The sequence below is a fragment of the Marmota marmota genome, unplaced genomic scaffold, assembly GCF_001458135.2.
Source record: "Marmota marmota marmota unplaced genomic scaffold, marMar, whole genome shotgun sequence".
Classification (NCBI taxonomy): Eukaryota; Metazoa; Chordata; class Mammalia; order Rodentia; family Sciuridae; genus Marmota; species Marmota marmota.
In genome coordinates, this window is record NW_025999999.1 from 1,968,465 (window position 1) to 1,980,325 (window position 11,861).

At 41.1% G+C, this 11,861-nt stretch overlaps 1 protein-coding gene across 1 annotated transcript in view; it reads right to left on the reverse strand.

Annotated features, from left to right (window-relative positions):
• Window positions 1-9,450: 9,450 nt before the first annotated feature.
• Window positions 9,451-11,861, reverse strand: part of LOC107149751 (ectonucleoside triphosphate diphosphohydrolase 1-like) — a 26,817-nt gene continuing 24,406 nt past the window's right edge. Inside the window, exon 7 of the mRNA XM_015494564.2 lies at window positions 9,451-10,275. Coding sequence (XP_015350050.1) covers window positions 10,069-10,275 — 207 coding nt within the window. The 3' untranslated portion in view covers window positions 9,451-10,068. The remainder of the gene's footprint in view (window positions 10,276-11,861) is intronic.

Here is an 11,861-nt window from a genome sequence, read left to right on the forward strand (position 1 = left end):
AATTAGATTACTATGAAAAAAATATTAAGGTCTCACTAAAAGTTATTATAAAAATTTAGACAATGGATTACATGTTGTCAAAATAAAAATGTATTAAACATATGGAATCAGCTACTCTTAACTGGTGTAAGGGTATGGAAAAATAGAGTTTAACAAAAATATTCTACACTTAGTTAAGTGTGATATAGCAGTATGTCACAGCATTCTTTGAAATGCCTCATGACTTTCAGGAAATGCATCATGACTTTCATGAAAATTAATACCTTTAAGTTTAATTTGATCTTACTTTCCAAAAATCAAAGCAGGAATAAGTGGCCTGAAGATGCATTTTCTGATCTGTGAAATAATGTATGTCTTGAAACGCATCAAATTTAAATTACCCACTGCTCTCAAGACCAAGTCCCAAATCATAACCTGCTCCTGTAGGTCCAGAACCATTTGGGCCCACCTGCCTTGTGTGGGGACTTCTGGTACATACAAATAAAATAAATGTGGAAACAGGTTATGTCTACTGTGGTGTATTTTGAAAGTTTATATCTAACATACACACAATTCTAAGTAATTATGCTACCCACAAGTTAATTACAAGATTCAAGTATATTAATTCATAGCGCAACCACACCAAAGAGATCCAGAAAATGGACTGGAGGAAGTCTGTGATCCTGTCTTTTATTTGAACCTCAAGGTATATCTGTGCATTTAGTCTTCACTGGAAAGAAAGTCAATCCGTAGGTCCTTTCTCCAAGTGAGGCCAACAGGCCCTGCGCCCTCTAATGAGGTCTCCAACATAAACCTCCAAATAAGATTAAACTTTTACATTTCCTCCCACCTCCATCCTTTGCTTTTTGCAACTTTCGCTCACCCTGAGCATTCCACGTGTCAAAGCCTGACTCAAATTCTACTACTTCCAGAAAGGGTCCCCCCCAACCCCGCACCCCCTCTGATCCTTGACCTCCAAAGTACTTCCTTTGTAGGCTAATTTTTGTTCACTGCATCCTACCTTGCAGGTTCATCTTTGTGCTTACTCTAAAGTGAGAACAAAGGCTGGGTCATGAACTTGTTTTCGTTGCACCAACCCTATCAAGGTGTCCCGCAGACACAAACACCTGCCCACGGGCATTTGATGCAACTCAGAAGCTGGCCTCCAGTGAAGTTTCAACCCTACCACTTCCCCAAATGAGAGGGCAAGTCTATGGGACAGGCCCTTGGAGACTACAAGTCCCAGCATCCCAAGTGGCTCTGGCCCCCAAAGCTGGAGCGGCGCCACGTCGTTGGGCCACCCCATCCCTTCGGCCGCCGTAAGCCGGCCCCCCGCGGGTTTTCCCTCAGAGCCTGGCTGCAACCCAAGCACGGAGTGTCTGTCAGGAAAGGGTCTTGGGGGCCCTGGGGGGCAGCACGATAACCACTTGAAGGGGAAGAGCGCGTCTGTCCTGTCGCTCCTGAGCAGCGAAAGCGCAGCTCACGACCCTCTGCGGATCCAGGGAGGCCACCAACAGCCCACAGACCTCCTCCGCATTTTCGCGCCCCGCCCCGCGGCCCAGGAGCATGCGCGATGTGGGCCTCGGCGCCTTACCGCGCCGGGAGTGACTGCTTTTAGTAATTCCTGGGTGTCAGGCACTTCTGTTCGTCCGCTTTCCCCGCCTGCGGCTAGAATCCAGGCGTGCAAGTCTGCGGTCCTGTTCGCACGCCCTGAGGGAGCCTTGTACCGTGGTCACCCCAGTCCTGGTGTGACCACCCGGGCGCCGGTGCGGCTTTATTGCAGCGCTGGGTGAGGCGTCCTCCTGCCCCGGATGCTTCGGGTCTTATCCGTCTTGAAGAGCAAACAGGGAAATTGAGATTTCAGGTGTCTTGAGCGTGACGTCCACCAGAGCCCTCCAAGAATGCAAATAGGCCTAAGGATGGGGGACATGGTGGACATGCTCACTTCTGTAATAGCATTGCCAAATAAATGAAACAACTTGCATTTGTTTTTTTTTTTATTTCCCCAATACAGCGCCCCTAGTGAAAATAACTAGTTAAGTAAACGTATGTGGTTTGGAACCTGTCCTGGGAAATGTGGGAAGATGAAGTTGGGAAGTTACTAGCGTGGAACGCTGCACAGAAGTGGTCTGTATGCTTGCATTCATTCAAACACTCGACAAATGTTAATTGACAGCTTTCCGTGTGGAGCGTAATGCTTGGCGGTGCAGTTGTGAAGAAACTTAGATCTTTAAAACAAAACAACCTTGCATTTGGGAAAAGGAAGATGAAATAAACTGCTGCAAAAGTAATGTTCTAAGTTAGGTAGCTACATTGTGGCTTAAGTGGAAACTCAGAATTTCCAATGACTTAATAATCTGAAATAACCACTTAGCGTTAAATAAATTGAAGCTCCACGTTTGGCCAAATTGTCATTCTGAATAAATCCTTGATAGTTCTCCCATCTTTGTTCTTAGGCCTAACCTGATACAGTAACATAGGAACAATGATACAGAAGGAATTTAAAAAAAAAAAAAAAACTCAAGAACCGTTTCCTTAAATAATGTTATGGACCAAAGCAAATATATGCACATCTTACAAATATTATAGAACACACAAATATTAAAGAACACACTCAGTGTTCTTTAATAACACCAAACTCCTGGGATTATACAGTGGTACATATTTTAAAAATATAATAGCATAGATAGATCGATGTATTATTATAACTATACCTAAGTGTTAAAAAATAAACATCCAAATAACTAAATTGAGGTAGTTTAGGGCTTGAGATAATAGTACTAGAGTTTGGAGTTGGGGGTGGGGATTAAAGAGCATTTGGTGTTGGGGAGGGAAATTATCAGCCCAGAAGATGTCTCAAACAAGTGGCCAAATATCACATACAAAAGTGTTTTGATTGAGTCCATTATTTTTAAGTTGCCTCAATTATAGGGAAGATATCACATAAAAATACAGATTACTTGAAAAATCAGATTTAGAAAAAAACAGATTTGTACAGGTAGTCATACAAAGAAATAGTCAATTGTAGCTGATTTGGCTATTTTCTCTACAATTCCAGTCAGAACTGTGTTTTTTTTTCTGGAAGTAGCACACTGGGTCAAACTGGTCCCAACCGGTCCCCAGGTGCATGCACACTAAGCTAAAATATGCCCTAAGGTAATGTTTAGCACACTGCCATGCATTGCAGTTTTGCGTCCACCCTCTTTGTGGGCTTTTAGGAGTATGCTGGGACAGTGCATGTGCCTTTCACTTAGAGTTATATGACACTGCTTGTCAATCATGTTTGTTAATCATGTGAGGTAGGGAAAGGGGAAGAACAAAATTCAGACAATATTGGTCATAAAGACAGCATGAACCCAAAACCAGGGTAGAGGGATGCTCTTGATCAGGATGACACGCCCTCCTGTATTGGGAGTGTACCTTCACCTTTTGCTTAATAATTCTCCTTGGTTACACAACACACTGCTCTGTGTCTCATCTGAAATTGTGATCTTGTTCCATTTGAGATGATGTATAGCACTGATTTCTACAGGACTGGCAAGATGATGATAATTCATGAAGCTCCACAGTGGGTGCATGGATATGGACAATATTCTCTTTTGGTTAATATTTTAAAGTTCTGACAAAAAATTAAAAATAACTTGTTTTCATTATATTAACAGAGTGGCTTGTCCAGAAGAAAGTCAATGAATATACTCTTCAGATGGATTTAGCTGCAGGGCCCAGAGCAGATGCAAACCATGTTCTTCACATGAATTTCATGTTGGCTATTATAGAGCTAAAATATCCAATGGATATGGAACAGCACAAAAGGTCCTATTTTTAAGCATTTCGTGATAATTATGGTATTCTGGTATATTGCAGGGCTAAAGAAAAGAGCTTTATAGTTTTACTATTTAAAAAAAAAAACAGAACCAGCACCGAGTAGATAATTTTCAAACAAAAGTTGTACAATTATAAAAGTATCCATCCATGTTGTGTGTTTCTTTCAAAAGTGAAAAGAGTATAGTATACCTAAGGAAGCTGACCATGTGAAATACAAAACACTGTTGCCTTTCCAAAACTGAAAATCTACTTGATTTATTGAGGCTCCATCTTTATTTATATAGATAGTGAATCACATTTCTCATTGCAAACTGTGTAAATATCAACTTCCTGCTAAAAGAATAGATTTTCAATGTCCTCATCATAAAAATTTAAGGTGATAGATATGTCAATTAACTTGAATTTTTCTTCAGTGTACAAGCCAATCAGAACATCACATTATATCCCATAAGTATATACAGTATTTGTCCATTAAAATTTTTTAAATTTTCAGAAGTTTGAAAATAATTTATGATTTCTTTACTTATTTTACAAATAATCATTGTGTATATATAGGTTCTAACCAGCTGACTAAGGTACAAAACCGTAGTTTGTTAAGACCTAGCTAAACTAAATTCCTGACAGTGACTAGCTCTTTCATCCCTAGTAGTGACCAAGAAGGAAAAATGTACCACAGACAGGAATAAGAAGAAAACAGCTAAACTTTTAAACAGATTTTAAAGGTTGCATGTGGGCTGGCATGATATATCCCCTACCAACTCTTTCTCCTGGGCCTCCAAGGATGGGTGGTGGGGAGCAGGGTGTAGGACACTATAGGGATCAGCGCGAAGAGCTGGAAGAAATGCCTTGAGGATAAGCAGGTTGTCACTAAGACTAAGACAGTGGGTTCCCAAGGACACAGGGCAAAGCAGGGAGGAATCTCCTGAGGCACAGAAAACTGACAAACACTTGGATATTTGGGGAGGAGAGATGAGCTTTGTAAGTAGCCCTTGGCCCATTGTGAAAAGAGCTGCTCATGAAGAACAGTTGTCAGGTGCAGATGACCACATGTCTGAGAGCCAGTAAAAGAAACTCCCTGGAATGATTAATGTGGTCTATATCTTTGATACCCAAAGTGCGGTCCCTGGGTGACAGTATGAGCATTGTTTGAAATGTAGAACCTTGAACCTCACGCTAGACTCAATCATTTATTAATCAATTGATACTAAATAATTTTTATTTCAACAAGATCCCCGGGTGATTTGCATCACATTAAATTTAGGTTAGCATGGTCTTTTAAGGTTCATTCTTATTCCTAAAATTCTGTCTTAATAATATGTACAATCAAGCGCTACATATTCCAAGCTGGAAAACTTCCATATTGCTAGAATAATCAAAGACGACTTCACCCTGGAATTCAAAGTTGAGTTGGTTCTTAAGAGCTGGAGGGGAAGATGGTCATGTTAAGAGATAACATAAAGGCAATGAAGCAGAAAGAGTAATATTGAGCACCTACCAGGAACACTGGGTTTGTAGTTGACCTGGTAGCGGAGAGGGAGGTTTGCTATGGCTTTTATCATAGGTTCTAACCCTTACTTTTCCAAAACAAATAGGTCACGTATTTTGCTCCAAGGAACATAATCCAGACACTGGACAGAATGGCCTGAGTTTTGTAACAGAGGCTCAAGTACAGTGTTGTGGTAGCACAAGGAAGCATTGTGACTTGGAGATTTGGAGAAGGCTTCATGAAGGAGTGGAGTTAGAGCTGAACTTTGAAGGTGTAGCGGGACAAGCTGTCATCTGAGTTAAAATGACAGCATTAGGGAAGATCAGTCCAACTGGCTGGAGAATAAGGAAAATCAGAAGAGTGAAATGGGGTGTGAGCCTGAGAGAGCTGACAGCCATGGCTTGTTGAAAGCCTGGAACATATGCTGGTGAGCTTGGCTATATTTTGTAGGCATTAGAAAGTCATAAATGATTGCAGTTGGGGAACAATGGGGTTGAACCTACTTTTCACAGTGATTAACCTAGCTGCAATAGATGGGAGGCAAGAGAAATCTATCAGTGCAGGTGTTTTATGGGACAATACCAGTGAGACTGGAAAGGAGGATCAAAAGGGAAAATGTTATAAAGGCAGAATGGGTACCTCCTATTGATGAAGTTGATTCTGATCTTGGTTAGGTGAGGCAGTGATGGCACTGATCATGGTAAAATATAGGGGGAGGATCAGAGTTAGGAATAAAGGTCAAGTTCAATTTACAGCATCCCAAATATATCCCATTCCCTACTTAGCTCCCAAGACTCCCCTCCCTCCCCTCCCTTCATAGAACTTCACTAGAAGAGGTGAAGTTTATTAGATGAATATATCTCACTTGTCATTGCCACATCCATGGTCTCTGATGAGTTTTGCTATTCAGCATACAAAAGGGATATACAAGCCACAAGTCAATTCCAGTGCTGATAAGGGTGATGCCATCATTGTGTCAATTTACATTTGAAATTAATTTATCTACTTAGAAAAATTCAAAAGCCATGGCAAATGTCTTCATCCAATAAATAGTCCTGAATGACACCAATTCTGCCTGTGATCAACTGTTGTATTCAGTTATATTAGTCTCAAGTGCAAATAAAAGTTGGATAATTAGCCATACATTGTCCTAAACATACAAAGTAAGAAAATAGAGACATAATCTCTCAGGCAATCTACCAGTTGAGAAGATAAGTCTAATTTGGGAGTTGCCAGATCATCTTGATGAAGGCTTCTTTCTGTAAAGAAGTTGAAGACTGATACACCCTGGAAAGTAGTGATTTTTCTAGGAGTCTATTTGTACACAAGTTAAGTAGTTTCTAATTTACAGGAAACAAACTTTACATTTCAATAAATGAGACACTGGCATGTTGAATCATTGCATCCAATGCTTCACTCCTTTCCTGTTTTAGAATTAATTGTCCAGTACTTTGCTGTCCGACTTTGCCATTTCTCCAAGCATTTCTCTGACTTGCTGAGAATGAGCTTGGTCAAATGGCTTGGTTTTGTCAATGGGATGTAGGTGGAATTGAGAAGGGATATGACCTGGCTGAAGCCATAAGAGACATCCTCTTTCCCTGTCACTCTCATGAGCCTCTATATTCATCATGGGAATGTGTTCCAAGAAGCCACTGGGCAGGGAAAATAAGAAATAAGGTAATGGGCCTGATCCAGACTCACCAGTGGGAGTAGAGATTCTCAGCTGACTTGCAGACCTGCAAACATGAAAACTTTGAGGTTGTGATAAAAAAAAATCAAAACTAATACCAACTGAAAGAATCATATGGTTACTGAGTGCAGCTAATTACGAGAAACTCTCATGCTCTAACAAGATATTGAAATTTGAATCAGAGGAACCAGACCAATTTGAGTGAAATTCCGCTCATCTTTTAAGTTTAGAATAAATGGTAATACAGTTTAATAATACTTTTACTATAATGTAGAAATCTGTTCTGTGAGCTATTAAAAGACTGACATTTATTTTGATATTCATATTGCATTTTGAGCAATGCAAGCATTTTTTAATTATCTTGTATTATCTTTAAATCCAGGTGAAATGTTCCCAAGGTCATTCCTCAGGCATGCTAGAGGCATAACAGGCATATGTGTGTTCATAGGATATCAGAGAAACCTCAGGAATAAAGTAAAATTCTCAGCTAGGATCTTAAAATCTCATTTAATAATAATATTAATCTTTGCATATAATAAATATAATAGTAAGGATGGTACAGCATGTAGAGCTGCATAACCACCACTGCATAACCACTGCAATACACAGGGAAAGATGAGGCTTTATTACTTGCCTTTTAATTAATCTATTTATTTGTTTATTTGGTATCAGGGATTGAATCCAGGGGTGCTTAACCACTGAGCCATATTCCCAGCCCCTTTTTATATTTTATTTAAAGAACAGGTCTTGCTAAGTTGTTTAAGGCCTTGCTAAGTTGCTGAGGCTGGTCTTGAATTCACAATCCTCCTGCCTCAGCCTCCTGAGATGCTGAGATTATGGGAATGGGCCACCACACCCGGCATTACCTGTCTTTTTCTCTTTAAGTGTACTGTTAGTCATACACTGACCAATTTGGTAATCACGAATCACTGGCTACATATATGTTGAGCATATTTATTACTAAGTGAAGAATAGAATGAGTTGGAACATTACTCTCCCCCTAACTATGGTGAAACATACACACACACACACACACACACACACACACATACACACACTCTAATTAGGTACCTTCATTTTTTCTACAGAGGAAACCATTTATGGTTATTTCCTTCCACTGTGAGTTCACAAAAAATACCCATCTTATAAAGAAGAAGATTTGGTAGAACCAAGTTTTGAGTCCTGGGTGAAAGTCCAGAGATAAACAGAAATCAATTATAACCAGTAGCCAATCCAATATTAAAATTAGTTGATGGGGATCCATTTGGTTAACTACCCAGAATGGCCCAAAGCAAATCTTGGATCTAACTAAAAACAACAATAACAACAACAAAAAATAAACAAACCTTTCCTTGAAGAGAACTGAGATTAGATCATGCCTATTGATTATCAGATTATCTCCATAAAGGTGTTTGTTCTGCCATGGGAAAGAGTTTAAATGTGTTCCAGTAGTATTCCTCATTCCTAATCAAGGTCCAGTAAGTTTGATTGTAATAGAAAAGAAAGGTTCCTTCCCACAGCTTTATTAAATTTATATTCACCTGTTGTAAAAATGGCTTGGTTATTCAACAGATTTAGGAACATTTGGCTTCTTGTTTCTGGGAGATCCTTCCTTCCCTCATCAGCTCAACAGTCAGTCCCCAGATCCAGACATGGACAGTGAGCCTGGTAGTAGTGAGAATAAGACATCACCACTCAGTCCCACTCAACAGGTAACTGTTGAATTCACAATTCTCCTGCCTCAGCCTTGCAGCAATCCTTAAAGGAAGGAAGCACAGGTTCTCTTCATGGCTCCATGATAAGGCCCATAGCTAGTTCTTTCACGAAATATTCCATGGAATAAGTAAAGGAAGCCCAAGTTTGGGTGACAGAAATGGTAACAGTACTTTCAGACTGGGTTCCTGGTCCATTTTGGTATGTAATTACTTTGATAGGGCAAAAGCATACCACTCCATTCTGATACCACCCTATCTCTAAATGATACCTCTGGACAATAAAATTTGGCCTTCCTTTAAAACTCCACTGGTCCTCTTTGAAGTGAAGTTGATTAGCACATACAGCTGTTAGCTGAGGAGTTTGTGGTTTTATTCTATTCAGGGATGGTCTTGTCTCTGCAACTTCTTGGTGATGAAATGTTAGTGAACTAATAGAGCTGATGTTTGCACAACATTGCAAATGTACTGATTGCCACTGAACTGCACTGAATTGAGTGTTCAGATGGTGAATTTTATGTTATATGTATTTTAATATAATGAGCTCAAAACTCCAAAGATGCATTGGAGGGTGCACTTTCCCAATCCTGACTTGTAACTGTATTTTTCTTCCCAGCATGTATACACCTATTTCATAGTTTGTCTTGAAATCTGAATGCCTATACATGTATCTGCTTTTTAAAAATCTCCTGTGTGAGCATTCCACTTGGTAGCATTGAACATCACCTAGGAATATGTGACAAATTCACACCCCTATGTCAAGAGGATTAAGAATTTTATTAACTGCATGGACACACAGATCCCTTTGCAAAACTCTTTGGCCTTAGCACACGTTTGCCTACTCTAGAAAATTCTCCTGCCCTAAGGGGCAAGGCTGAGAAGGACATAGGGTCTGCACTCCCCAAAGGCATTGTATGGCTTTCTTAATAAATGGGAAGCAGGGGGTAGAGAGGGATCCTCAAAGAGTAAGACTGAACCAGTTTCTGGGATTCTTCTTTTAGCCACTCCATTTCCCAGCATAGGACTCAGGACTCTCAGTTCTTCCAGACATGAGTCAATATTGTTCTTTTATAAAGCAAAAATCATGAAAAGTGGCAGGTCTCAAAGACCTGCACAAGCACACAATACAAAGGAGGACTAGGGTAGGTGGGAAAGACTCATAAAAGACAGCGTCTGTCAGGAAGTTCTTGAGGCAGAGGGTGGTGAATTATCTCCCAAGGAAATGCCTCAGCAGAAGCCAAGGAAGCTTTGTGCTAGTCAAGACACCCTGGCAGGCTCAGGAGGAGGCTGCTGGACACCACACACTGCTGGATGGAGGGAGGCGCTCCCTGGGCAGGTTTGTTCTGAGTCCAGGCAGAAGATTTCAGGTGCTCCTGCTATACCATTTCTTCCCAGAAATGTGCAGGCTTGTTAAGGATAAACAAGGCTGCAGTGATCTCTATGGCCAACAACAGGGAGAAGAAGAACATAAGGAACACATAAGCTGAGTGGGAGAGAGGTGCGGTGAATGGCTGCTCAGCTGGGATCATGTTGGTCATGTTCAGCATGTAGCCCAATGTCCACCCGGCGTTGGTGCCCCGGATCTGCAAGAGCAAGGAAAATGTGTTGTTTATGGTCCACGGAGATACTTTACAGGTTTCTTCCAACCTCACCCAGGACACCACAGCTGTCATGTTGACAGCATCCTGTGCAATTTTCTAAATGAACTGATTTCATAGTCTATTGGGAATATGGTTGTGGGGAAAATACAAGCAAAGGATTAGAAGAGAGTTTGAAGCCTCACTGCCATAGTCCCAAAGTCAGAAAGGCCTTTGGTGAGTGACTGCCCACTGCACTTTTGGAACTCTTGGCATTCTTATTCTCCTGCTTATATGAATGTGTGGAGTGGGGAAGAGGGATGAGGGGAGGTGAGAGGAAGCAGGTAAAAGGGTGAAGGAATAATGAATGTCTCTGGCCTTTTACACCTTTGTCAAGCCAAGAAATATCTGTAAATAATCAGGCCTTCTACATGATTCACTTAGGGGAAAGCTGTGGAATAATCCCAGTAAATCAACCTCACCAAGGTGGGCAGACTATGCACATGCATGGGAAGGTATCTTATTAAATGATAAAACACATGGTGATCCTCTTATAGGAATAATTTCCAGTCACCTCAGAACTTATTGGTATGTAGGGAATCTTTGAATGCTAAATGTGGAAATGTTTTTATTTCATGAGTTGTGCATGGCCACAGAAGAAGTATTAGAGGTACAGATAGAAGGAAAGAAGAAAATTAAAACCATCCACACATCACCACTCAGAAATTGCTACACTATTTGTGGCATATCTTTCCAGTGCTCTCTGAGAATTTTTTAATTATAAAGAAGTGGAGTTAAATTTTACATATAATAATTCATTTTAACAATCCCTAGAGAACATCATCTAGGTTTATTAAGATAGTCCTACATTGTTTCCACTTCATTGTCCCTGGCATGAACTGCCTTATATAATCACTCTTACTCACCTTAGCCAGTCATTTCTAAATCCTAAAAATGGAGTAATTGAACACCATGATGTGCTCATTTTTAAGGCTCTTAGCACACATTGTCATAACAGTACATGTCCTTTCTCCCCCATACCTTTACTAATATTGGGGATTAATAATTTGTAAAATATCCACTTCCCTGTGGGGAATGGAAACCTTTTCAGACTGCATGTGTCAAGAAGGCTCCAGAGGTAAAAGAGTTATCACCCAAGCTTTAGAAATACCAGATCATGCACTGGAGTTCTAAGACTATAAATACAGTGCCTCTTACGTCACTCAAAAATATGAACTAGTGTCTTCAGAGAAACAAAATAGACTGTGATAGGATGAAAGGGAGTCTGAGAGACAGAACTGTGACCATCCACAGAGCAGGCCCAGCGGCCTGCTGAGGGGCAGAGCCGCCCCCCACCCCCCGCGCCTGCCAGGTAGGCGGAACGGTGACCACCGGCAGAAAAGGCCCAGTGGCCCGTGGCGGGACAGAGCTTCCAATCACTCCTGCAAGGTAGGCGGGCCTGCGACCCACCGGCAGAAGAGGAGCAGCGGCCTGCTGAGAGGCAGAGCCGCCCCCTCCCCCTGCGCTGGCAAGGTAGAGGGAACTGTGACCACCCACAGAGCAGGCCCAGCGGCCTGCTGAGGGGCAGAGCC